Consider the following 27,917-nt stretch of genomic DNA (forward strand, 5'->3'; position numbering starts at 1 on the left):
TATTGCTTCACAAACAAGACGGCTACGGAGACCACTGATCAAGTACTCGCGACCACGCCGAAGCTTTTGCCCCACAAAACGAATCGGGCATGAAGCTACAGGCTAATTAACTATAAACGAGCCAGCATCGTGATGGACAAATAGCAATGTAGCATGGTCCGATCTACGATGTGCCCGACCGATCGGGGTTGGCATTTGGCAACAATTAACCAAAGCGGCCACACAGCTTGATGTCACGCTACATCCCGCTGAGGTCACGCGTGCTCTGCCGTTACGCTCCGAACAGAACGGAGGGACATAAAGGGAAGGGGCGCCATAATGCGGTCCGATGCGCGGAGCATTTTCGAAAGCGGGATGGATCGGAACAAATGGATTCCATAATGATCATGCAGTCCCACAGCGCAAAAACTATCAATTTTCTGCCCTAAAAAAACTATCAAATTTCTCAAAAAGGACGGCCGAGAAGGCGAAAGAAGATCACAAATTATTAAAGGGAACCAGCGGTGATCCGAATGCCTTGCGTGTGGTGGATGCCCTGTTGTCTCTGACGGCAGTCAGAGACGATAGCCTCCCACGTTGCACTTTCTGTTCCCCTTGTGATTTACTACCAGCTAGAATTAGGCTGAAGCACGCTATTAAAAAGTGAGAGTTCTTAATTCCGGCCCATGGCTAAAGCTCTTCACGTATCGTTTTCCACTGGATGCATGCTAATTGATCTGAGATGTGACACATGAACCACTTTCGTACGATCGTGCTTCACATTATTGGCACACTCACACGGACACACGTTAATTACGATTTCCCCATTAGTGCCTGCCAAAATTCATCCGGTTCCTGCTCTGTATTGGAGAGGCTAAACCAGGCCTACAGCAGGCGTTTGCTAGCTTATTAAACCACCATTTCCTCTGGATGATTGACAAGACAAGAGGTAACACAGCAATACTGCCTCAAACGATATTTCTTCCTTCGTTTCAAATTGCAGGTCGTTTTGATTTTACTATGTTCATAGATATTATCCTGCATCTAGATATAATGTTAAAACGTTAAAACGACTATAATTTGAAACGGAGGGAGTAGGTAGCGGAAAACATGTCATTTGGAGGACCCTGTTGTGTACGTGACATTGCCTATTCAACGGGGACGGTAGACATCGCAGTCTTGTCGTACAATCAAAAAAAAAACGTGCTCCTGCGTTCCAGAGTGGCACACTTTCATGTGCATGATCCATTAATCAGTGATCTGACAGGCGAACAAAAGGCAAAGCGACAGCCAACGCATGGAACATGGTTTTTTGAAATAAAGCCAAGGATGGAATGTGTTCTCCCTTCTTAAATCGTCCGTGCCCCGTAGTCCATAGTTCCCAAAACCAAGCTTGTGAGCTTAGCTTATCCATGCATTCTAACGATGCCGCGCCTCGCGCCATCAGCCTCGTCAAAATGGCGTGGAGACCCGAACACCCAACCGGCCGACCGACCAGAGAAGCGAACGAATCGGGACCGGGTGCGGCGCGGTGGAGTCCCGTGCGTGCCCACCTCCGCCGAGTCCCCGGGTGACGAGCGGACCGAGCGAGAGCGACCCCCGCGGCCGGCTCGCGTTGCGTCGGCGGAGTGAGGCCAGCGTTTGACCTGCGTGCGCCGGGGAAACGGCCGAGACGACACTCGGATCCTGCGAGCCACGACGACGAAATCTTCTGGTAACGGCACGAGCGGCGGTTGGGTTGGGTTGCTTGCGGGAGTTGGGAACGGACGCGGACGGGTTGACGCATGACGACATGGGCGGCGCGCGCGCGGTGGGCGGAACCGCGGGGGATGGATCGTGGATGGTGACGACTGACAAGGAGATAGATAAGCGCAAATCGCAGGCGGACCGCGAGCTTTTTCTCCGGTCCAATGGATTTCGGATTGGAACCTCGCTTTCGCAGATCTCACCGCAAGTGGTGTGCACTGGTGCGCGCTGTGGAGTCGAAGGAGGGTAGATCCTGTGATTCCTGTCCGGTGTCAATTTCAATTCAACCTGCTCTGATTGATGGCGATAGATCATTGATCGGTGCCAGGTGAAGGGGAACCGCTTGTTGATCGCTGTTGTTGGGAGCAGTGGTTCCGTGAGAGAATTTGTTTGCACGCGGGAACGACCTGCTCTGACCGACGATGATACGTCGACGTTGCGCGGGCGAACGGGAACCTGAAACCGAAAGGGGCCTTTGGGGTGGATTTGGAAAGAGGAGCGTGCCGGGGTCGCTGTTCTGTTCGGCGTGGCCGTGAGTCGTGGCGACGCGGACGTGACGCTGCTGCGGCCCACTAAGAGCAACTCCAACAGTACGGACATTTGCCTCCCCATTTTGTTTGTCAACTTTGTTAGAAAATTCGGATTTAATAAAGTTGTATCCCATCCGGCTTGCTAAATGTGTGATCACACTCTTCAAACTTGACAAGCGAGTTTAGCTTACCAAATGTGCAAAATGGAGTGTTGTAATGCAAGAGAGTCTGTTCGAGAGGATGGAGAGTATGGATTTTTAAAGAGGAAATTAAGATTTGAACTATGATAAATTGATAGTTTGTTGGAATGAGCAACTCAATATGAAAGATGAATCTTTTTGCAACTTAGGGAGTCAAATGGAGAGGAAAAAAAAATACGCCCGTCCCGTTATTCGTTTCGCTCATCGCTCGTGGTCCTTTCTGCTTCTGCCTGGTGCTGCCGTGTTGGTGCATGTCGGCCGTCTCGATCGAGCCGAGCCGAGCGGTCCGGGGCCGGGACAAGGAATCCGCGCTTCAATGCGATCCTGACCAGGCCGGCGCGACATGTCCGGGCGCCGGGCATGTGCGTCGCGGGCTGCCCCCATCTAGGCATGTACGGGTCAGTCAGATTCAGATCAGGCTACTGTGCTCTCCCATCCTCCACCCGGTCGGCCAGCCTCGGTCCCATGCGTGCACGGCCTGGAGCAACAGTACCGAGCACAAGCAGCGCTGCTGCTCTGCGCAGAAGGTGTGCGAGAGCTGAATTGCTGAATCTTTCGACGGCCTCGTGGATATGGATGAGAAAAAAGAGAAGGCTAGACTAATATGCGATGCTTGACTTATGGGTATGATATTTTTAGAAGAAAAGCGGCTGGACTGAACGGAGGATAATCGACATATTCCAAACTCTTATTTTAGGCAAAGCAATCTGAACGTGCAAAAAGATTAACGGTAGTCAGGGTGCCTAACGTCCACGTCAAAATCGAGAGTTGACACATCACACATGCCAAACCAACTCGTTGTCTGAAATTTCAGTTGCCCCTAGCTGCATTTTGTTGACTTCATGCATACCTACGTGCCGTAGTACTAACAGAAACCTGTACAGGTTATGCCACTTGCGTAGTCGCGTGTTTTGATTTTGTTTGGTTCCTTAGGACCTCCTAAAATTCATGTCACATCGAATATTCGGATGTTAATTAGGAGGACTAAATATGAGCTAATTATAAAACTAATTACACAGATGGAGGCTAATTCACGAGACGAATCTATTAAGCCTAATTAATTCATCATTAGCACATGTTTATTGTAGCATCATATTGTCAAATCATGGACTAATTAGGCTTAATGGATTCGTCTCGCAAATTAGTCTCCATCTGTATAATTGGTTTTATAATTAGTCTACGTTTATACTCCTAATTAGTGTTCAAACATTCAATGTGACAAGAATTTTAGGAGGTGCAAAAGAAACACACTCCCCCTACCAAACACACACGGGGAACTCCTGTCTACAGTCCACCGATCAAGCTCGAGATGGAGACAACCAGTGCCGCCTTGAGCGTTAGTAGGCCCGTAAGGCCGGCAGAATTCGTCTGTACCATTCTTAGTTCGAATCAATCAGATAAGCAATAAAAACAACTCGAAAACGAAGAAAAAAATTTAATTTCCACTAGATATTACGTAGCTTTTGAAACATAATATTGAAACATGAGAGCAAAGCGAATTGAGCGCAGATCAGCTGGTAAGGTTACCTTGTGGTGGAACCTATCTACCGGGATTCGAGTCCTTGACTCGGTACTAGTGCTCGTATTTTTTTGGATTTATTTCAAAATTTAACTGGCGATATTATTTCAGTGGTAGGCGACATGCTCGTCGACAGCGAGACGTTAGTGGTGATTTCGTCAATCTCGATGATTTATCGGCTCGGTCTTTCGAAGGTGCTCATATAGGTAGGGTTTCATGTATATATTTGTAGGGGTGAGTGTGCGTATGTGTACGTGACTCTAGACGTCCGTGTGATTCGAAAAAAAATTGAGGTCGAAGAAAAGAGATGTTATTAAATCAGCATAGAGGGGAAAGAAGTTGAAAAGAACGAAGACCAACTTCTTCACAGGCCTTATAAGACTCACGCACCAGCCCAACTTCTTCCTAACGCAGCCACCGGCCCCACACCCCCCGGCCCAAATGCAACTTGGCCCAGCCCACGCGTCTCGTCCGTCTTCAGCTCCCCGCTCCGCTCCCAGCATGGGATCCTCTCTGCTCGCACCGCAGTGACTCGACAGAAACGTCTCCAGACTCGGGTGCCAGCACGCTCCCTCAGTAGCCGAGAGCGTGGGAGTGGGAGGCGCCGAGCAGTCGCCGCCGGCGGAGACCACCGGCGTCGGAGATGAAGGAGAGAAGCGGCTCGAGGGCGGCGGTGGATGAGCGCTACGCGCAGTGGAAGTCGCTCATCCCGGTGCTCTACGACTGGTTCGCCAACCACAACCTCGTCTGGCCATCCCTCTCCTGCCGGTAACCTCCTCTGCCCACCGCGCTCCCTCTTCCTTCCCGCTTGCCGTTTCGGCCGTTTCATGCCCGCAGCCGTCGTTTCCGTGGAGATTACTACCGGATTAGGGTTTTGAGGGGTTGGTCGTTCGGTCTTCGTGTCTAGGGTTTTGGTCCGGGGCTGTGCTTGCGGTGGCTCCAGATCTGTCGCGTGGTTGGTATGTTGGTGGAAATAGCGTGGGACGGGGTGGAAATGGTGGGCCTGGATGCTGGGTTAGTAGTGTTTTGCGATGCTAGGGTTTATGAGCCGGGTGGGTTTTGGTGGGATGCTACTGTTTGGGTTGGGGGCTAAGAGATTGTGTGTTCATGTAATTCCTGCAGCAGTGACTTAAGTACCTGTTTGGACAAGAAGGAAAGTGGATCCAATTTCAGTTCAAATTTGAATTAACTCTTGAAAAATCTTAGGACACCAACCTCCCCTCTGCAAACAGGTGGGTTGTTTGGTTGCTACTAGTGGGCTGGTGCACGCCTGTTGTCTTGATGATTACTGGAACTTGATGGTGGTGATATGCCATAGGTGCATCAGAGTTGTGAAACATAACAGATTCTGTTATCTCACCAGATGTTTTGAAGCTAAAGATAAATATTTGCAGATTGATTGCTTTCTGTTTATTAAGTTGCTTCATTGCTTGGATCCCTCACTTATGATGCTGATCTTCGGTTGCTCGGGAACAGGTGGGGCCCGCAATTTGAGAAAGCTACCTACAAGAATCGTCAGCGCCTTTACCTATCTGAGCAGGCAAGTGCATCTGCAATCATATATTCTTTTAGCTCTTTCAAGATGTTATGAAGATGAAACTAATGTTAAGTTTGAAGAAGCAAATGCTGCTGATGCTTAGGTTTTTTGTTGGTTAATGAGTAAGCTCATTTTCTTTATTGAAGCTAACTATAGGAGTTGCTTGTTGTGCTATGGTTTCAGACGGATGGGAGTGTGCCTAATACTCTGGTTATTGCGAATTGTGAAGTTGTCAAACCAAGGGTTGCAGCTGCTGAACATATCTCACAGGTTAGTTATTGTTTGTTGCATTGATTACAGTTCTGTTCTGTCAAAAACAGAAATGTCTGAGTGTTCAGCAGCGTGTCTTGCGGTATTTATTTGACCTTTGATGTCACTTTCATCTCATCTTGTTATATTAGGCAACACCAAATATGGTAAGTTTAGGGTTGATTGTAATCCTGGGATAACCACCTTATCTCTAGAAGAGGCTCCTTGCCTTCCAAGCCATGCACTCCTATATAAACAGTCCACGGGGCTCAAGCAATACAACCAACATAATCAGAAACTTGACTTTTGCTGATCGGAGTATTCCTAACCATTTTACTCTGTCAATCTCTCTTAGCTCCAATAAAAGCTATGTGCTTGTTGAGCTAACCATTCCAATGTCAGGAAGCAACGATACAAAGTATGCCTAACCATTTTAGTCCTTCCGTCTGGTTACATTGCTGGGTAGTAGGATGTTCAGTTATCTTTTAACAAGAGTTTGCCCGTTTCTCACTCACAAGGCAACACCTATGCCCATTTCTCATTCCTGACGCAGGATCTATTGCCATTACATGAATCAGATGTGGGAGCGGTTATTTTTTACTAGGAAAATTGCCCAGGTGTGACCAGACAAATATTTTGATACAGATAATCCTGAGGCAATGGACAAACTTAATGAGTCAGAGTACACTCTATAGTAGTGTAATTCTGGTGTCTCCAAAATGTCCTTAGTGTTAAATTGATCCTTTTCAACAGGACCTAGGGGTTTCTGGTTCTATTTTTTATTGGGTTGCAATGGTGCTCACCTCATTTGCATTTCCTTTTGCAGTTCAATGAGGAAGCACGGTCACCTTTTGTGAAGAAGTATAAGACTATAGTTCATCCTGGTGAGGTAAGAGCCATTTGGTTGTTTTGTATTTTAGTCTCCTTGTTACATGTTGCTCATGATCACCTGTAATGTGGCCGTTTTGTATTGGCTTTTCAGCCTTGTTGCTCAGCTTGCTTTCCTATCTGAAGTGTAGCAACATGATGCTCTTCTTTATTTGTAAAACCGCATGGTTGATGCATTATTTCTGTCTTTATCATGCAAACAGGTTAACAGAATCAGGGAGCTTCCACAGAACAGTAAGATCATAGCCACACACACCGACAGTCCAGATGTACGTCCAGCCCCTTATACTGCTGTGTAATTCTTGTGATGTAATCAATATCTCCATAACTATTCCAGTGAGGCAGTGATAGATTTATGGGTGTCAGCCTTTTTTTCATTAACATTCAGGTACTTATTTGGGATGTTGAAGCCCAACCAAATAGACATGCCGTCCTAGGAGCAACTGAATCTCGCCCTGATCTGGTACACGTATTTGTTTAGTTCATTGTGCTAGATATACTCTTTTCTTTCTGGCACAGGGCTTACTGGCATCAACTCTTTGTCAGATATTAACAGGACATCAGGAAAATGCTGAATTCGCGCTTGCCATGTGTCCAGCGGAACCATATGTACTGTCAGGAGGTTAGCATATTTGTATCTTACTGTATGCTTGTTTCTTATTGACCCTTCTCTTTTCGAAAGCAACTATTTATCCAGTTTCATTGAACATCTCAAGCGCATGCTGTAGCTTTGAAAAACTTCTGTTGAATGAAAGTGTTCCCTTGTTGCATTGACAAGTGTCCTTTGCGACCCTTCTTAACAAAGTAACCATATTGCACTACCTGTTGCATTTAGTTAATTTCTAGTTAATCTTGCGCCTAGGATTTACATCTCGAGCCATTTGATGTCTAGATCTGAGCAGCATCATTTTAACTCTGATCGAAAATATCCTTGACACACACTCTCTCTCTCTCTCTCATGCTTCTAAGTGTTTCTTGCCCCCCTAACGATTGAATGATTTGTCTTTAACAAATGTACATGAACTTAGGCATGTGTCACATTTTTTAGAGAGCTTGCACAATTGTGTCACCTGGACACCTGTATTCATTGTAACTAGTGTGTGCAAGTATGGACAGGTTCAGTCCTGATTTAGCTCAGAAATAGGTGCCGTGGCCCGTGGCAACTTTAAGATACATGGAAAAGAAATTGGAATGGAACCTAGTCACAATTACACCATCTGTAAAATTCTGTTTTCAAGCTGAACAGACCCTAGGGGAAGAGCAGTTATTAAATTTTTTATTGATTATTGTGCTTTGATAAGTGCTAACCTATGTTTTATTCAAATACAATTTTTTAATAGGAAAGGACAAATCTGTTGTCTTGTGGAGCATCCAAGATCACATATCTGCCCTTGGAGATTCCTCGTCTTCTCCTGGAGCATCTGGCAGCAAACAATCTGGCAAAACCACGAATGAAAAGGAGAGTCCTAAAGTTGATCCTCGGGGTATCTTCCATGGACATGACAGCACTGTTGAGGATGTTCAGTTCTGCCCTTCCAGGTAAATAGCATTCTCTGATCTCTGTTTTTCTGGTTGCCTTCAAAACAATCTGATAAGGCTATAGTCCTGACCTTCAGGATGTAGGATCTCGATCAAGATAACTAGTGCAACTTGACAAATAAACTCAAATCTAACCACTGTCTCCATTCGCCAACCTGAATCATGGATTTGCACAGCCACACTCAAGGAATCAACCAACACAACCTGCTATCGTTTAGGAGCACCAAATGGGAGTTGTTGATGTGGCTGCTTTTGTAATCCCATGACCACAAGAGCAAATGGGCTAGAGATCACTCTGAACTTGTTCAGCACATAGCAGAGCAAAGGGGTTTGAATTAGATTATCAGCAGTCTTAAAATAGCCTATATACAATGGGTATTTATACTAGGAACAGCCCTCCTAGTCGGGTGTAAAGGGGGCTTTGATAAGCTAGCTCAATGGTCACCTCGAAGCAATTCCCCGGAGCCTAGCGTAAATGTTTGGCTTATGCAGAGTCTTCACTCTTCAGTCCAAATGATCTGTTTTGTTATGTCTGAGAGTAGACCTGATAAGCTTTCCAATCACATGCATTATGCATACTGAAATATTATAGGTTGGTTTGCACATGTGTGGGGAGTTGAGGCACTTGCAAAACTTTGTCTTCATATAGCCCTTCTCAGCTTGGGCAGTGTCCATGTTGTCCACCATGTAATCCGTCTTGTCCTCCACATAAACCTTTGTAGCTTGAGCATCTTCCATCTCCACACAAAAATGTAAGCAACACAAATGTAGAACATTTAGGTAGTATTGAATCATATGTTAAAGTGAAATTCAGCAGAGGGTGACAGCAACTGGTACTGGTACTTGGTTTCCCGCATCAGTTTGTTGCTTTACATGAGTTGATATGGGGTTGGATGCAAAACATAAGGATATTTTGACCCTCCAATCTTTCAAATGCACGATGTTTAAACATCTCTATTTGTTAATGTTAATATTAATGGTGAATTAATGGCAGCTGTCTCTGTCGACTTATGTCTTATTTTCATTTTTTGTTTATACTAATACCTGTCTCTGTTATTCTCCCTTTTGGGGATGAAGTGCACAGGAATTCTGCAGTGTGGGTGATGATGCTTGTCTTATTCTCTGGGATGCCCGGACTGGTACTAGCCCGGCTGTTAAGGTAACACTCTCCTCTTATCTCAATAGGATCAATTTTGTTTCTGGCAGAAGTTTGAATGCCTGGATGCGATGCCCTTCTTTTGTAATAACATAGCTTAGCTTGAAGAGGTGATGGCATGTTGTTTATTAATGAGACCAGACGGTTTCGTATGGTCAGCCGCATCACATAGAAGGGTTTAGTTAGTCAAATTGACCTGGCATATCTTACTTGAATGATACGCCTGCTTCTGATTCTGTTTCCTCGAATAGTTGTGCATTTTCATTTTTCAATAACTTCACAGGCACAAAAGTTCATTGAAAAGTTGAATCTGTGAGTCTAATTTAATGAGTAAAAAAAAAACTAGCCATGGGGAAGATAACCCACTAAGGCATTTTCTTAAAGGTCGAGAGAAGGGTCCGGAGGCTGGACCACCACGAACATGCTGAAAGCGGTATATCTCAGCGAGGCCCTTTATTTTTAGAACCAGGGTTGACAACCTCATGAGTGGGGATCTACCGCTGTAACACCCTAGAGTCTAAATGGTTCTGATCCACTCACATGCTGAGTGGACCACACACTCCCACTAAGCCGCTTACACTTTCATCCTCGTTTTACATAAAAGGGTTAACCCGGGTTGGTGGCAGGTGGCATGGGCTTTAGAAGCCTTATATGCTGGTGTAACTTACCCTCAACTTGCAAGGTGGGACTAAACCCTCCTTGGCCTCACACGCGTGTGCGCATGCACACACACATGGGCCTAATTCGAATTGGGTCATGATGTCACAAGTCAACCGCCACGCTATGCACACATTCTCGATTTAACGAGTTTATTGAACAGGATTTTGCCAGCTGCCTTTTTCTTAATCTTGTTCCAAATAGGGTGACTTGGTGTTTTTTAATATATCATATCTCGTAATTTTCTTTCTCAAAACATGGAGTGATGAAATTTCAATAAGATGTTAAAACTTCTTTATTCTTGATTTCCAGGTTGAGAAAGCTCACAGTGGGGATGTTCATTGTGTTGATTGGAATCCGCTTGATGTTAACTATATCTTAACTGGGTATGATGGCATTAAGGCTTACTTCCTCATTATGTGGAAGATGCATCCATATTCATCAATTCTTTACGCATTTGAGTAGTGAGAATTTCAATTGATATTTCAGTTCTGCTGATAACTCTGTCCGTATGTGGGATCGTCGCAATCTGGGTTCTGGAGGAGCTGGTTCTCCGATTCACAAATTTGAGGGTCATAAAGCTGCTGTTCTTTGTGTCCAGGCATGTCAAGATAATATGCTTGTTACTATTTTCGCTTTATGCAGATATGGTTTATTTCCTATGATGTTTTTGAATGCTTAAAAACCTTTTGGATTCCAGTGGTCACCTGACAGGGCATCTGTTTTCGGAAGTTCTGCCGAAGATGGTTTCTTAAATGTGTGGGATCATGAGAAGGTAACCACTAATATACATATACTTAACTATCTTGTTTCTTCTGACAGAATCCTGCACAGTGATTTCTAAAGGCCTGAAGGGTGATTTGTATTCAGTTGCTTTATTATCTTTTCATGTACTTTTCTTGCCTGAATATTTCTTTTGTGATGACAGGTTGGGAAGAAGAAAAACTCTAACGTACCAGCTGGGCTTTTCTTTCAACATGCTGGTCACAGGTAAGATGCTGTTGGGGGAAGTCCCCTGAACAAAGAGGGACAACCGAAGCCCGAAAAGGGGACATCCAGGGTTTGGGACAGAATTAGTGCATCAATCAATCGCTATTCCATTTGAGGAGCAATATGCCCCAAATGTTTTCTCTGCTCTTACATGATGGAGGGGTGGCGTACTTAAAGCTCATATCCAGTCCCCTTTTGTTCAGTTGCAAGCATATTCTAGGATATTCTATGCCTTCTAGTGCAAGGGCATTACAGATTATTTGCCATGGCTGGGCCCATCTGTCATGATAGAAGTGTAGAGAGGGTCTCCTTAGTCCTCCCCATCTTCTGGGCTAGCTTTCATCTTTTGTCTTTCGTTACTTGGAAGTACCCTACCACAAAGTCATCTGTCGTCTTGGACTTTGCTTTTGGGTTACCACCGTATGCTCTTCCTGTCTTTGCACCTTCCAGGAGTACACGCAGGGCCCCTGGAAGACTCTTGTCTTGAGGTTGGCCTCTGTTGGATCTTGCTTTCGGGCTCAGCTTGAAACCATTTCTGCTTCCCCAAAAGCTCTTGGCATAGTGGTTTGGTTCTGGCTTCTATGTCTCCTCCAGGTAGAATTGAGTAGTAATCTGTTTTGGCACCCCGTGAAAGCCATAAACGATAGGATTCGTACTAAGTCAAGCAGAAATAGATCCATGTTTTCTAGCCCGTGGATGAGGGTATTAAGTAAACTCTTTCCCTAACCACAAGCATTCCTCTCTATATGAAACTAATCCTTTTAATACGTGTGATTCAAAATGCTAAAAAACACGGCTTTTCTTTTTTCTTAAATGGTCCATTATATATCGTGCATTTCATATTGCACATATCTTGGCAGGGATAAGATTGTAGACTTCCACTGGAATTCATCGGATCCTTGGACGATCGTCAGTGTGTCAGATGATGGTGAGAGCACTGGTGGAGGTGGAACACTACAGGTACTGCTCTTTCTTGTGATTTTGCAAATGACTGTGAATTGACAAGACAAAAGCGAGCTGTATTTTCACAGATAATTGGAGCTACTAGACCTATTTGTCTCCCTTGTCCTTTATTCAATATGGGTTCTGTTCTTACTATTTTATTTGTTCAGATATGGCGCATGAGTGACTTGATCTACCGCCCAGAGGAGGAAGTTCTCACAGAGTTGGAGAATTTCAAGTCTCACTTGGCCAGCTGCACTCCGAGGAACTGAGTCATGTGATTATCTGTGGAATCCAATCCGTTGAAAGCTCCGTGTAGGTGTTCTAGTTTCCTAGCCAGTAACTGTGGCTCCAGTTGACATTGGTATTGTACTGTGATGCTCTAGACCTGTGACTTCTGAGCTTGTGTTAAGCTTGTTGTGTGATTAAACTGAGTATGTCCGCAGACAAGCAGAGCTGGATATCTCCGTAGTCTGTAGGCTGACTATTCGGATATTGCTGGATATTTTTGACAATTATTCTGGATTGTGCTATTGGACCTAGTGAGATTGTGGAGTACTGGAGTGTGTAATGCTTCATGTCTAAAATATGCTTACAGCCTTAACTCCCACGTGGAACGAGTGCTGTATAGCGTCATTGTGGTAACGTGGAGGCCACTGTCTAGACTCCTAAGATGGTGGAATAGTTGGTGACATAGGTTAGAAACCTAATAGGCCTTGTGGAATTTGCTTGTGTCACTATTGGTGTTTTGCTGCAGATGGTTATGTTGCCTGCCAGTGACTGAATAGCGTCAGGTGTTTCACTGTTGATGATTAAGTTGCCTGCCCCTAACCAGGTGGTGTCACATGCTAGTAAGCGAGCTAAGTCAAGGGCTCGCTCGCTGTGGTGGGTTGAGAAACCTACAGCTCAGTTCGTGTTGTTGTCCTTGGTGTGTAAAACGGACAGTCCAACACAAGGAACACCTGGGTATTACAACGGGTTTGTTTTGATTGCTTGACTCCATGTTATGTTGTTGTTCTTGTTCACGTAGCTTGTCGCGTTGTTGCAGGGATTCAATGAGCGCAGCTGCGCAGGTTCTTTAGAGCACGTGCATGCGCGCAGGCTTACGGAGCTGCGCCCCTGAAAAGGAAAATCCTCTCCGAAGTCCCAAACCACTACTTAGAAGATGGGTGTGGCGTTTATGTGCATCATTCCAGGGTCATCATCCTGTTTATTTCGAGCGTGGCCGGTCGTCGTTAGAAAAACCTTAGCGTTTGGACGGACCTTGCCACATTTTTTTTTAAGAGATCGACATGCGCACACGCTGTAGTAGATCAAGTGTTGCCGGGACTCTTCAGAAAACTTTACTGCCGCTAATTGGCTGGGTCGGGTTCACCTGCTCTTGGTCTGAAGTAGAACAGAAGCAAGAACGAGTGAAGAGCATATGGAATCTGGGCACACGCTGGCACGCCAGCAAAGCCAAGCAATGATGCTACAGTTACTTGCACAGATATACTCGTTCAATTCTGGGGAGGATTCATCTTTCTGTTGGTGTATAACACGGGCATTTCGATCAACTCACATCACCCCACTAAAATGCTACTCCCTCCATTCCAAATTATAAGTCATTTTAAAAATCTGGAGAGTCAAAGTATATCAAGTTTTATCAAAATTATAGAGAAAATTATAAAGATTTATGACATCAAATAGATATACTATGAAAATATAATTGATGAAGAATCTAATAATCACTACGGGAAACAGAAGCTTTGCCGAGTGCCAGAGGCACTCGGCGAAAGCCCAAAAATACTCGGCAAAGGCTTGCCGTGTAACACTCGGCAAAGAGCACACGGCAAATTTTGTGTCGGCAAAGACTAGTTTGCCGAGTGTTAAAACGCGAGCACTCGGCAAACATTTTGCCGACGACCAAAAAACACTCGGCGAAAAGATGTACTCGGCGAAATACGCGCTGATGGCGTCGGGGGTAACGGCGGGTTTGCCGAGTGCCAGACGGGAGGCACTCGGCAAACACCGGGTCTTTGCCGAGTGCCAACACTCGGCAAACACCGGGTCTTTGCCGAGTGTCACGGAGTGGGCACTCGGCAAAGCCGGCTTTTTTGCCGAGTGCCGTGTCCCGGGCACTCGGCAAAGACGGGCCCTTTGCCGAGTGTTAGGGTGGGCACTCGGCAAAGACCCCTGCCCGGGTAGCTGGGAATTAGGGCCTTTGCCGAGTGCCTCGCGCCTGGCACTCGGCAAAGACCCCTTGTTTGCCGAGTGCCTTGTCCCTAGCACTCGGCAAACAAGCTTTCCTACACCTGGGAAATGCACCTTTGCCGAGTGTTAAAGCCAAAACACTCGGCAAAGGCCCCTCTTTGCCGAGTGTTACACTCGGCAAAGTGACCAGAACCCCCTTTTTCGACATTTTGCCACGTATAACGGACCCCTCTCAATTCACAATACACATATCACAGGTATTTGTAATAAACAATCACATGCATAATTCACAACCACAGGCATAATTCATAAACACCACAGGCATAATTCAACATAAGCACGAAATAATCCATAAATCCAAGTTTTTGTCACAATTTAGTTTCCACATTGTTCACAACCAAGTCTACTTCCGTGGAGGCCAAGGAGACCACTGCGACAAATCTTGATCTTCATTATTCGAAGCCGCCGATTGATTCTGCACATAGGATAGGACATTCTGAGCTAACATCTAAAGTTGTCAAATTTAAAGTATTAAATCTTAAGCACAATGTGTCAAGTGACTCACAGGAGTAGTCGTGGGTGGCTGAGGCGGAGGGAACATCATCGGCGGTGGCGGAGTCAAAGACTGTCCCATGCTCGAAGCAAAGTTCTGCATGTACTGGAACATCTGCTCCATCCTAATCCGATTTTCCTCCTCCATCCTCCGCCGCATTTCCTCCATCTGCGCCTCCATCTGCGCCGCCATCTCCTCTTGTTTCTTCCTTGATTCTTCCACCTGGGCCTACAATATTTCATTGCAATGTTATAATGCAAAGCTAAAGTATAACAACAAACGAACGATGAATGGAAGAGAAAGAACCTGTAGAGCCTCCATCTGGAACTGTGCAGCGGTGGGTCGTGGCCGTATCGCCGGGCTCGAGTCCGTGCTCCTAGCTCGGATCTGGGAGAGAGTGGGAGTAGAGGCCGTGTCGATGACGCCGTCGCCAATCCAATATCGGCCATGCTTCTTGCCTCCTCCCACCCTCATCACGATTTCTCCATCAATGTCCTTGGAGCTCGGATCGAAGTCTGGCCCGTGAACCTCCCTAACCATCTTTGTATACTCGCTGACGCGGCTGTGTATGCTAGGGTGGCTGTACGCCTCGGACGGGTCGTCTGGGTTGAAATCTATATCGGCCGTCGCCTTGCCCTTTTTGGAGAGGACCCATGCCTTGAGCTGGGAGCAAGGTCGGCCATCATGTGACGCCGACTGCGGCAAAATACAAAATCATTAAAAATTACGTAGAACTGAACGTTACAATAAAGAATTGAAGTTGCGTACCCATTTTTCTCTATATTCATCAAGGCTTAGGCTGCCTTGATGGTGTGGTGCAGTCGGCATCTCCAAACGCCGCTGCCGGCAAGCAAGGTGGTTCTCCAACCACCCGGGCTCCAACCACACGTCGACCATCCTCTCCCAGCACGGCATATGCGCACGACACCACCACGGAGGCACCTACATCATCAAGCGTGTGACATATGAAAAAGAAAATGAGCCTAATTAATCATAAATAGTAAGCATCAACGTTCTTTACTTACCCTCATGAATTGGTCCTTAGTCATGTTCATTATTCTTGCCTCCTCTTTTCTAACCTTCATCTGACTGTATTGAGCGTGGAATTCGATGATGGCCTGGATGCGCGCCTCGTAATGCATGTCCTTCACGAGCTTCTTGGCGGCTACATCACAGACGGCCTTCGCCTTGGCCTCGAACCCCTCCTAGCATCTATAGAAGTCCTGCATATACACGCGTATACAGTTATTATTTCAAGAATGTCGAAAGTAGGTGATGTATTGAGCAATTTAGTACGAGGAGTACTTACCCACAGCTCGGCCTTGACCCGCTCCGCTATGTTGGGGAATCTTCTCTGTTGACGATCAGGGACGTCGGGGGCGGCGACGTAGTGGTCCCACGTGTAGGCCGGATGCAGCTGTCCGGCGTACACCACCAAGCCAGGGAAGTGAACCCTGCACAAAAGGCCAAGGATCCCGTTGGCCTTACGGTTGTGGTCACCCCCACTGAGCTTAATCCAACTCCTGCACAAGTCATTAATATGAATTATTAGTTTTTGTAACTTTCAACATAAGAACAATATTAAGAATATTTAAAGTTACTTACTTGGTCCCAACCGGTTTAATCAGCGGGCGTAAATGCTCAGGTATCGGCCGCTTCGGGAGGGATGAGGGACCTCGCAACCATATCTTGGACTGGGCATCCCCTGCCTCCCCGTCCCCCTCCTGCTCCTGCTGCTCCTACTCCTCCGCCTCCTCGTCCCTAGAGGCGTGTGCGGAAGGTACCTCCTCCTCCTCCTCCTCCTCCACCTCAGGTTCAGGCGACAGGGGCCTCGCCGCTTTACCCTTCCCTCGAGGCCTCTGGACCACCTCCTCCTCCTCCTCCTCCTCCTCCTCAACCCTACATCGAGGCCTGCCTCGACGCCTCCCTCGACCGCTCCCTGAACGTGACCCTGACCCTGAACCAGTCCCTGCCGCGACCAGTCTCTCGCAAATCGACGTGAGCTTCCTCATACCGCCCACCATTGCTTAATGACCTGCAATTAAAAAGAGTACACGAGTCAGCATAGGCAAACAAAACATAATTACAAAGATATGCAAATTATAATTAAATTATAACTAAATTAGTACGAATCATACATGTATTAGAAATAATCATCATGATCGGGATTAGCTGGATCATAAGTCTCATCATCACTATCACGCGTGTCGATATAGTCAAGCTCGTGCTTCGAAGAAGGAATGTCGTCATCACTGTCATTAGCTAACTGTAATCATTGAAGTAATTCTAAGTCCTTCACATTCTGAACCTCGTCTCCACCGTCCTCTGCAGCAACCCTCTCGTTGTCTACTTCCATTCCGATCGCTTCGGTTAAATCTATCACAAAACTCCCTTCGAGCCCATCTTCTTGGAATAACTCTCCTTCGTACGTGTCGGGGTCTATATTGTAATCTTCATTGTTTGGTACAGGTAGTTTACCGTGTGGCGATACCTTGTACACAACATCCCAACCCTTAAGACGGCTGTCGGTTTGGCACGGGTATGACAAATAATAAACTTGCGTGGCCTGTTGAGCCACAATATAGACATCGTCTCCTGGTAACCTGGATGACTGTCGAATTTCGACTAGCCCAAGGTTAGGGGCCCGTCTCACGACAGATGGATCAAACCAATGGCATTTGAATATAACTGGATTAAGAGGTTTGCACCCATGAAAAGTGAGTTCGTATATTTCTTTAATTCTTCCGTAGTACTCGACCCCATCGGAGCCTAGCGTGAAAACTCCGGTATTTGTGGTTCTTCGATTGGGCCGACTCTGCTCGTGCCTTGTTGTGTGAAACCTATATCCGTTAACGTCATAACCGGCAAACGACCTGACCCTATAGTCACAGCCATCGGCAACCTGTCTCAACTCGACATTCATAGACGCATCGGTTCAGCCCTGCAAGTTCAAACAGGGCGGTTCGTTATATTAATCGTATGTACGAGAACGAGAATTATCGGGCGTAAATGAAATTGTACCTTCTGTTTGAACCAAGAAATAAAATCGGGCATTCCATTTCCCGCACCCTCTTTAAGAAGAGTCTCAGCTTCATGCAGGTACGGTTGCCTTGATTTACGCCAGAATTGATAATGAAATTGCCTATAGCAACGAGAAAGATACGTTTAGGCAAGAGATAACATGACTACGTCGAAACAAGTTTGTCGATGACTTACATCATGTACGGCTCCACTTCAGATAGGTTGGTCAACACATACAGCATGATAGAGCGCCACTCTTCATGGTTAAGGGTCTTGCGGGTCGCACCACTTGCACTTCCGAGTTGCCCTCGAAAAATGCTAAGGCTTAATTCATCTTCGCTGGCATTGTAACGAGGAGGTGGATTATGCACGCTAGGAAGGTTGTCAGCGTAGTATTTCGATGTGAAGTTTGACTACTCCTCCATCCTCTACCATTTAAATGAGTAATACAAAATTCACATTGCATATACACGTTCCTATATTGTCTACTAGGTAAAGATAGGTCCTAATCCCACCCGAGGATGTGTAGGTGGGTTTAGTATCCATGGTCTACTCCGACCCGAGATAAAATTTCGGCAGCACCTTCCCGCTGTTCTCCAAATACACGTCCTTGATAGGAGATTGTGTATCTGGAGAACAACAGGGAGGTGCTGCCGAAACTCTATCTCGGACCGAAATAGATCATGGATACTAAACCCACCTACACATCCTCGGGCTGTCCAAAAAACGTGGACAATTCGAAACAGATACGATTATAGATATGCAAAGATCTGCATATTTCCAACCGTATCTCTTTCGAACGGGAGACACCTAACTAGGTTACGTGATATACGAACATTATACGGAAAGAGAGGTGTAGCATGCCTCACCTTGCTATCCTGCAAAGTGACGAGTCGAGGACGGTCCTTGTAAGCCTCTCCTGCAACAAAAGAAACAAAGCACTGTTTAAGTCAAAATTTCGGCAGCAACTTCCCTGCACGGGGAGGTTTCCAAAACCTGCAACATAATAAACGGCACGATAGCCGACAACCACAATCTCACCAAAGAGTTGGCACGATGGCCAACAACCACAACCACAACCAACCACACCTCTATTCTTTTCAACATTTTCTAATTTCCACTCTTCCTTCTTCTCAAATTTTCTAAATCCATGCCTCTAATTTCTAAAATAAATGCTACCACATCCTACCACCTCTCTAGTATTTTCAACATTTAATTTCTAATTTCTAATTTCATGCCTACTCTAATTTATGATGTGTAGCGGCATAAAAACTTACCGGAGGGGTGACGGAGGGGCGACGGCCACGAATAGAGGAGCGGGGGCGGCCGGGGGCCGGTGCGGGCGGCCGACCGGCTGGGGGCGGGCGCGGCCGCGCGCGGGCGGCCGGCGGCGGCGCGGGGGAGGCCGGGGGGCCGGCGGCCGGCGCCCGGATCCCGGCGCGGGGCGGCGGCGGCAGCGCGGCCGGGCGGGCGGCGGCGCGGGCGGCCGAGCGGGCGCAGGGTGGCGGAGCGGGCGCGGGCGGGCGGCGCGGGGGGCCGAGCGGCGGCGGCGGCGCGGGCGGGCGGCGCGGGGCGGCGGAGCGGGCGCGGGGGGCCGGGCGGGCGCGGGCATGTGCATGTTCTTGTTGTGCCTGTGCCTGTCCGCGTGAGGCGCGTGATGCGCTAAGAGTGGTTAGGCCGCCCGCTTTGCCGAGTGCTCCTGATCTAGCACTCGGCAAAGCCTTTGCCGAGTGCTAGATCAGGGGCACTCGGCAAACAATTTTTTTTTAATTTTTTTTTCGGATTTCAAAGTGCGGCTGACAGGTGGACCGCGGCGACGTTTGCCGAGTGTCCCGGGGTTGACACTCGGCAAATAGGCTCTTTGCCGAGTGCCATCCCTTGACACTCGGCAAATAGGTACTATTATTTCATGTCAAACTGGTTTTATTAATTAAAAGTATGTAAAGTTTGCAAAAACCTAGTCAAATTCACTAAACATTGCATATTTCATTTTTTAAGTAATATTGTTCCATCATTTCATGGATTTATAGCTCATATTAAATTTATATCTATTAAATTCATATACGTGCAATTAATGAATAAAAATTACCAAACGGATCTAAAAAATTCCCAAAATTTGACATGAACCAATCTATGTTCTCTATAGCCTATAAAAAAATGGGACTCAATGAGAAATACATGTATCGATTCGTCTCAAAATCTTACCGGATCCTTCCAACTTCTACGAATCCTCTCCGGAGATGCTTCGAATTCTAAACATCATATGTCAAAACTTGTGCGAAACCTTGTCAATTTTTTACCACAGCCTCTGCATATGAAATCATAGCATCTTGCCAAATCTCGTGATTTTCAAACTTCGTTTGAATTTTTGAGAATTAAACAATCATTTGGCCACACGTTCGTAGTCGTGTTTCCTTAGCAAAATGTTCGAAATTTCTTTTCATTTTCTGGGTGAGACCTCAATTTGGACTCACTAACATGAATATGATTTTTCCACTCATATTATTCCATTATTCCAATCACCTGCAGTTCAAATTTGACTTAAATCAAAAAATGACTCTAAATGAAATTAATTGATTAAATATAGCAAACAGGTCAAAAAATAGTCCACCTTCTACCATGCAGTGCCAAATGCCATACATGTGGAGTGTAAAAAGTTTGGAGGGTGGAGGAGGAAAAAAAAATTACTTTTGCTGAGTGTGTCGAAAAACACTCGGCAAACCCTAAAGTATGCCGAGTGTTCCCTCTAGCACTCGGCATACTCGCCACTTTGCCGAGTGTCCCATGACGACACTCGGCAAAGTAATCGGTTTGCCGAGTGTTCCATCACGACACTCGGCAAACTAGTGGCTTTGCCGAGTGTCCCCCGTCGACACTCGGCAAAGCCTAACGTCCGTCACGGCGCCGGCCCGTCACGGCACGGGGAAGTCACGTGCTCATCACTTTGCCGAGTGCTCCATCTTTGCCGAGTGCCTCGTGGGTGTTTGCCGAGTGTTTTTTTGGTGGCACTCGGCAAATAGTGTTTTCACCGAGTGTATTATGTTTGCCGAGTGTTTCGAGTATTGCACTCGGCAAACCGGTCCTTCGCCGAGTGCCCGCAATAATACACTCGGCGAAGTAATTACACTCGGCAACTTTGAGGTTTCCCGTAGTGAATACTTAGTTGACATCATAAATGTTAATATATTATCATATAAATTTGATCAAACTTGATATACTTTGACACCAACCCCTAAACCCTAGCTCTGGTGGCCGCCGTCGCCGCTGCCGAAGCCGAAGCCGGTCTCGTCACCCCCCTCCCTCCTCTCTTCCTCCCTTCCCTTCCTCTCTCCCTTCGCTCCAAGGTCGTGGTTCGTCATGGTGGGCGGCTGCCCCTCCATCGCCGGCGAGGCTCGTTCCCAGCTGTCGCACGTCGGATCCGGCCTTCCATGGCGCGGATCCGTGTGCCCCTGGGCAAGGATGGCTCGCGGCGGCCTCCCGGCGTGCAGCCGCCCGCGGCGGCGGCGGCGCGGGTTGGGCTGCTTAGCAGTTGGCGGCGCGGAGGCGGGCTCCCCGGCGTGCGGACCCTGCGGGAGCGGCGGCGCGGGTCGGGCTCCCCGGCGAGCGGCTGCCTGCCCTTCGCCGGATCGGCGGGCTCCTAGTCGACGACAGCTCGCGGCGGCCTCCCGGTGTGCCGGTGCCGCCGCAACGACAGGCCACCGCGGCGTCACCGGCGGCTGCCTTGCCCGTGCGCGCCCGTCGCTCTTGCGGCGCTCTCCTTCGCCGGCGGCGCTAGCTCCTACTCCGGTGCGGCCCGGGCCCTCCTACTCCGGTGCGGTGGCGGCCCCTCTACTCCGGTCGCCAGCAGCACGGAGGGCAATGGGTGTCCTCGCCGTGCCGCCAGTTGGGCTCGCCTGCCGCTCCCCCTTCCCCCTGCTGTTGCCCGGGCTGACGGCCGGCGGGGGCTCTGGTCGGCAACGAGCGCCTCCCTCCCCCTCCGGGCGACCGACGGTGGGGCATGCTTCGCCAAGGTGCGGACTTTCATTCGGTTTTGGCGCGGCCTAGCTCGACGCGGCCGGTCTGTCGCTGGCCCGGCAATGGTGCGGCCGCCTCCGGTCCTCCTGCCCCGGCGGCTCCTTCTGGTCGTACTCCGGTCGCTCCCTTGGTCGCCGTCCTCATCGGTGGTCCCCTTGAGGCCATCCTCACCGGTCTCTCGTCGAGAGCAACTCCGGGCCCCTCTACCCGCATCGTCGGATGCTTGCCGCGAACCCTAACGGGTGGCCGCCACCACTGCACGCACCCCTCACCTTCTCCTTCCCTGGTCGCGCTCCTTCTCCCCTCTCCCCCACCACGCACCCCACCACACCCAGATCGTGCTCTATCCTCTTTAAGGTCGCTTTTTCAGGTCGTGCTCTATCCTTCCCAAGGTCGCTTTTTCTCGCCGGCGTGAGCTCCTCTAGTAGGCCCGCCTGCTCCACCTTCGGTCGCTTCGATTGCTTGGTCGCTCCATGGTCGTTTTTCGGTCGTCGTGTTGGCAGTCCCTCTTTGCCTGTGGTTGTTCCTCATCGTCGTCGTCGTAGATTGCTCGCTGCCATCCCATCGCATTGGCTATCTTTCAGGACTTGGTGGTCCACTGTGTGGAGTTGGTTTTGGGGACCTTTGGCTAAAGCCTGGCCGGGCATTCGCCGAAGCCGACAACGGTTGCGTCCTTTGATGTAGATCACTTTGCCGGGGGTGTCGTGGTGGCATCCAAATCCATTAGTTTTTGCCAGGTGAAAACTTGGTCTGCTCCCCCGGGGACAGACGGACGATGGCGGCGTCCGCGTCGCTTCCTTCCTGTAGGCATCGTCTTGCATGACCTCTCGCTCTACCACCGTGAACTCGGGTTGTTAGGCAGTCGGTGATGTGCGTGTGTTCTTGGTATCTTTCTCTCTTGAAGGTATTGTTCGTCTTAGATCATGTTTGGTGTGGTGCTGGTGCCGTGGTTTTCTTCTTTGTTGTATTGCCTGTGTTGCTTATTATCAGTGGTGGTTTTTGTAACTCTTTGAGGTTCTCCTGAAGTTGCATCGTTGTAATTCTTTTCTTAATGGAAAACATGCCATGCACATCTTAGAAAAAATTATGGAACTATTTTTCTCAGGAGAAAGCACAATCGCTGATGCATGCAACGTGCTGCGACCCCATGCTTCTATTGATTCAGCAATTCAGACAGGCTCATCGAACGGGATCCAGTCGCTGGATTCAGATGGAATTGTGCAGTGATGAACACCACCTTCCTGCCCAAAATCTATATCTATATTTATACCTAATAAAGAGAGGATGTTCCTTTGGACCGCCAACCGTCGTGGTTATTTTGCAAAAAACACCCTCAAAGTTTTTTAATCAACCCGCAGTCCATCGATTAGGGCCGGTCATTTTTGTGCTTGCAGGTGTTCCGGGGAGGATGGGCAGATGGGCATGGGCGGGAACGAGGAGAAGGACTGGGCCCATTGCATGGAGGCGCTGCCCTCGCTCGACTCCCAGTCGGCGGAGTATTCCGGTAACAAGAATTCAAACGGTTGCCGGTGGCTCGTTGTAGCAGCGAAGGCGACGAGGAGCTTGCGAATATGCCGCCGCCGCTTCCATGTGCGGCAGGACGATTTGATCCGCCTATTGATGAAATCTGGTATTCCCAAATCAACACCCGCAATCTGATCTCTAGGAAGTCTGTTCGTCTTTTGTTTGCCAATTTTGCGATCTTCCACGATGATGATTTTCTTTTTCTTTTTAAAAAGGGTGCAACTTGCATGCGTAAAATGAGTACTCAAGATTTTCGCTCATTCCACATGGTACTTGCTGTACTAAAATGAGTACTCAAGATTTTCGCTCATTCCACATGTTACTTGCTTTACTAAGTGATAACGTGAACTGAATATTGTTGATGTGCATGTAGACTGCAACGCTGTTCTGTTGAGCAATCATGGATTCAAGTATGCTTTGATAGAGTCCTCGGAAAACAAGTATGCTTTGATAGGAATTTCATCCCTACAGGCTACAATGCCACACTATCAGAATCCTAGAGAAATATGTTTAGTAATTTTTAGTAACAACTCAGATGGGTCTGCCTTTTTTTTCCCTTCTCATTCCTATTCTATTCTCTCTCTTTGATCTATGTCCCGTTTCTTATTTCCAGGTGATCATGAACTTTGTCTATCTTGGCAGCGCAACAGGGCTTGCTTCAACATTTCGTAAGTGGATTTCCTATTCAAAATTAATATATCATATCCATTTCTGGACAGAAGTTATCTTTATCTTCCAATTTGAGAATTTGTCAACTAATAGAGAAAGAAAGAGTACTTATACAAAGTACAGTTTTCGAGAGTTTCTTTTTAAGGAATGAATATAGAAAGACCCTTCAATTTAGAATTTGATATTTGTACTAGAGGTATCTTGTTGGACAATAACCGGAGAAAGACAAGCAGCACGAATCAGAGTCTTGTACCTCAATGCGATTTTGAGACAAGATATTGCATTCTTTGACATGGATATGAGCACTGGAAAAGTGGTTGAAAGGATGGCAGGAGACACATTCCTCATTCAAGATGCCATTGGAGAAAAGGTACGCAGTTTTGAGATGATAAGAAGTGAAAGGCTAACAGAAAAACCTTTACTAAGTTGTTAGATAATATGGACATCTACGATTAATATGGTGCAGCTTATGGAAAATGCTATATCTTTAAGTGCATTGTCCAACGGTATAGATCTCGACAAATAGTGGGGCAAGGATTTTGTATTTTTTTTACATAAAAGCTGCTTTTTAAAAAAAATGGAAATATATCTGGCCTTTGCGATAAACACACACCCAAGTTCTTTCACAATCTTATCACAAGTAAATAAAAGGAGAAAGGGCACACAAATAAAAGGAAGTAACCTTGAGCAATGTCTATTATTGATCTTCTAGCATGCCGGTCAGCGCAAGTATAGAGTGTAAGAGCATAAAAAAGTATGAATAGCTAATAGTAGATGCTTTAAAATGCCATATTTAAGTCATTGTAGAGATTTCTGATACTTTTCCCTGTGCATCGGATACTTGTCATGGCACATTTGCTGTACAATTTGTATTTTATTTTCCTCATAATGATTTTTTCAAGCAGCCATTAGCCCATTCTAATCTGCCTTGGCTTAGTACCTATACCTTTTGTGTTTATGTCTTTTGTGCTCTAATCATTTTCTTCTATTGTCCAATTAGATTTAAGTGTTCCTTTCCAATCTGAGCTATATTTATCTACTCTTTCAGCCACTAATAGGATCTGTTATGGAGAAGCTTTCACAATTTTGCCATGTTCCGGTATGTTTCATGAGTAAGTCTGAAAAGTTGACATTTATCCACGTTGTTTTCCTGTCTTCATTCCTGTAGGTCGAGAACATACTGAACATCCGCGATGTTCCAAATTTATGGCATGTCCCACTTATCCTTAGAGTGAGTAACTTCCACAAGAACCTTAACCTTGTGGTTTTCTAGAAATATACTAAATGTATATTGTTTACATTTAGTATTGGCTGTAGCACAAATTTTGATGACTAAGTCGAGTGACGGTAAGGCAATGGAGGGTGCCGCCGAGCTCGCCGTAGAGGGCGTGGCTGCCCACGTGCATCCTCGTCGGCCAAGCCACTGTTGAGAGAGAGAGAAGTGGCCGGTACAATGTACGGCACAGTGAAGAACTTCTAAATGAAATTAAAGACGCATCAATACGCAGATTACCCTATGCGTTGGTTCGACGCAATCACAAGGTAAAGACCTTTATGCTTTTCAAGCGAGTAGAAAGGATTAAATAAAATATATACAAGTGTAAATTTAGGATAATAAATTATTGGAGTTGGAACCAAATTTAAGATTTTTATGGCAAATAATATTATTTATTTAGTTCTAACCATGGTCCGTGGCAACGCACGAGTATTGTGCTAGTAAAAAATAAAAAAGAAGAGAAAAGATGAACGTCTTGGCCAAGTGTCCATCGTTAGAAGATGGACATGTGCACATGCTGATGGGAGCACGTATCTTGCCGGGACTTGTCACCTGTTAACAACGTTTTTTTTAATACTTGAATTAAAAGTTCTGGCCTTCTGGATAGGTTGACCGTCTCTGGTTGTGATGAGAGGCAAGAACACTGGAACAGGTGGTAGCACGTGACGTATCATGGCACGGTGGCACACAAGTGTCTGATAGCACTAGCTGGACGGCTAGTCCGCGTGGTTTGCGTACTAGCCTGACGATGCCACGGTTTGCTCACTTGATCCTTGAAGGTACATCTGGTCACTGGTAAGTGGTAACTTGCCGCGCCAAAACAGTGAAGCGAAAAGGCGTCCCATGTCCTCATTGCTCTGTTCAGTCCTAGAACCATTCTTCTGTTTGTTTAGTTAAGAACACGAGTCGAGTCCATGCATCGATCAGGCGCTGCCGTGAAAAGATGAGAATGGTTGCTCGTGAATTCGGATCTGATCTTCAATCAACAAAGCTCGATCGACAGCAACAGTCCACTAAAATATTGGAAACTTCTGGTAGTCGGGACTAGACATCGTCAGTATCTTCTCATGATGGAACGCAACCGCCGACGCGCAGCGACCCCGTGCTCGCATTGATTCCATCAGGCTCATGGGTTTTGGGATCCCCAACCTGGCACGGGCACGGTGGATGGTCGGCTACCGGCCGGCGCACGAGCAGAGGCCGGCGGCACTCCATCTCGCGCGCACACACGGTTTCCCCCTCCCGGCAAGCATTCGTTTCTCTCCAAAACACCCGCCGTCCCCCGCTTCCGATCCGTGCGCCGCGTGCCCCTCCGTGCAAGAGTCCTCGTATAAAGAGGCCCGCGCCGCTGCCGTTGCCAACACCGAGCAGCAAGGGCAACCAGCATATCCGGCCCACACCTGCCCACCTCCTCCCCCGTCTTGCGCGCAGAGAACCTTCCAGGCAGGCCGGTTCATCGATGGACGGCGCGGACGCGTTCGCGGCGCCGGCTAACCCGTGGTCGCTGGTCCGCGGCTACTTCTCCCCGGCGACGCTCTTCCTCCTGCTCAACATGGTCATCGGCACCATCGCGCTCACCTCCCGCTCCCGCCGCCGCCACCACCACCACCTCGACGATCGCTACCAGCAGCACTACGGCGGCGATCAGCACCAGCACGCTCCTCCGCCGCTCGTGCGCACGTCGTCGGTCATGGAGCGCCTGCGCTCCCTCGGACTCTATCGCTTCCGCTCCGGCGACTTCCCGCCCGAGTACAACCACCACCTCTCCGCCGGGGCAGACGACGGCACCAGCGGCCACGAGGGCAGCGGCGGCGCGCGGGAGGCGCAGGCCCAGTACGCACGGAGCCGGTCCGAGACGGCCGCGAGGCCGCCGCCGGTGCGCAAGGCCACTAACAAGAAGGAGGAGGAGGCGGTGGTCAGCAGGGCGGCGAGGACGAAGCCGAGCGCGGAGGTGATGAAGCTGGAGCGCGCCCCGGCGCAGGCGCAGGTGCGCCGCGCGCCGAGGGCCCCGGCGACGCGAGCGCAGCTGGTGGTGAGAGAGGAGGAGGAGGCTGCCGCGGCGGTGAGCGTGGACGCGCGGGCCGACGACTTCATCAACAAGTTCCGGCAGCAGCTGCAGCTGCAGCGGCTCAACTCTCTGCTCAACTACAAGGAGATGCTCAACCGCGGCTTGTAGGTCGTCGCAGGCTCGCAGCTCGCGCGGCGCGGCGGCGGCCAGTGGCTTGCTAGTGTTTGCTATGGAGAGTGTGCGTGGTGTAATTTAACACAGTGTACCAGTGGAATGTACGGCCGATTTTTTTCTTGGCAAGCTGCAATCTACAGCTGTATTGTAAGCTCGAAGCTGTCTGGTCACGACCGGCAGATGTGTTGGTGTGGTGTTCTCAGAATTGAAGCGAGCCACAGCCAATGTTCTCGTCGTAGTCTCGTGTCTCTGCTGCGTCCAACATCATTTGATCGGGCTGCCAGGGGCGGATCCCGGGGGTGGGGGTGGTAGGGGGGCTGCAGCCCTCCTAAAATACTGTAGATAAAGTCTCAAATCACTATTAATTTCTTAATTTCTACTATTTAGCCTCCCGAGGTGTTCATCCTGGTTCCGTCCCTGGGGCTGTGCAGTTGAACTACTTTGTCGTCGGACTCTGTGTTTCGATCTAATCCAACATCGTAGAATGTGGAGAGATCGCGGGAAAAAAATGCTCCAATATCGCTCTGTTCGGATCATGATATCCGAAGCGAAA

The 27,917-nt window shown here is 47.9% G+C and overlaps 2 protein-coding genes across 2 annotated transcripts; both read left to right on the forward strand.

Annotated features, from left to right (window-relative positions):
• The first annotated feature begins 4,476 nt into the window (after positions 1 to 4,476).
• On the forward strand, positions 4,477 to 12,490 carry LOC117857381 (WD-40 repeat-containing protein MSI4). Its single transcript, XM_034740020.2, has 15 exons — positions 4,477 to 4,742; positions 5,451 to 5,514; positions 5,695 to 5,781; positions 6,587 to 6,649; positions 6,852 to 6,917; positions 7,037 to 7,111; positions 7,195 to 7,270; positions 7,989 to 8,187; positions 9,265 to 9,346; positions 10,313 to 10,386; positions 10,490 to 10,601; positions 10,701 to 10,775; positions 10,929 to 10,990; positions 11,851 to 11,950; positions 12,103 to 12,490. The coding sequence occupies exons 1-15, from the start codon at positions 4,618 to 4,620 to the stop codon at positions 12,202 to 12,204; spliced, it is 1,362 nt and encodes a 453-aa protein (XP_034595911.1). The 5' UTR covers positions 4,477 to 4,617; the 3' UTR covers positions 12,205 to 12,490.
• A 13,848-nt stretch (positions 12,491 to 26,338) lies between these two features.
• LOC117858556 (uncharacterized) lies at positions 26,339 to 27,602 on the forward strand. The gene has a single exon (XM_034741639.2). The coding sequence runs from the start codon at positions 26,642 to 26,644 to the stop codon at positions 27,356 to 27,358; it is 717 nt and encodes a 238-aa protein (XP_034597530.1). The 5' UTR covers positions 26,339 to 26,641; the 3' UTR covers positions 27,359 to 27,602.
• Positions 27,603 to 27,917: the final 315 nt, after the last annotated feature.

This window comes from Setaria viridis, chromosome 5 (genome assembly GCF_005286985.2).
Source record: "Setaria viridis chromosome 5, Setaria_viridis_v4.0, whole genome shotgun sequence".
Lineage (NCBI taxonomy): Eukaryota > Viridiplantae > Streptophyta > Magnoliopsida > Poales > Poaceae > Setaria > Setaria viridis.

Coding starts and splice junctions, on each gene's coding strand:
- LOC117857381 (XM_034740020.2), top strand. CDS start 4,618: ATGAAGGAGAGAAGCGGCTCGAGGGCGGCGGTGGATGAGCGCTACGCG. Junction 4,743..5,450: donor TGGCCATCCCTCTCCTGCCG/GTAACCTCCTCT, acceptor GCTCGGGAACAG/GTGGGGCCCGCAATTTGAGA. Junction 9,347..10,312: donor GTACTAGCCCGGCTGTTAAG/GTAACACTCTCC, acceptor CTTGATTTCCAG/GTTGAGAAAGCTCACAGTGG.
- LOC117858556 (XM_034741639.2), top strand. CDS start 26,642: ATGGACGGCGCGGACGCGTTCGCGGCGCCGGCTAACCCGTGGTCGCTG.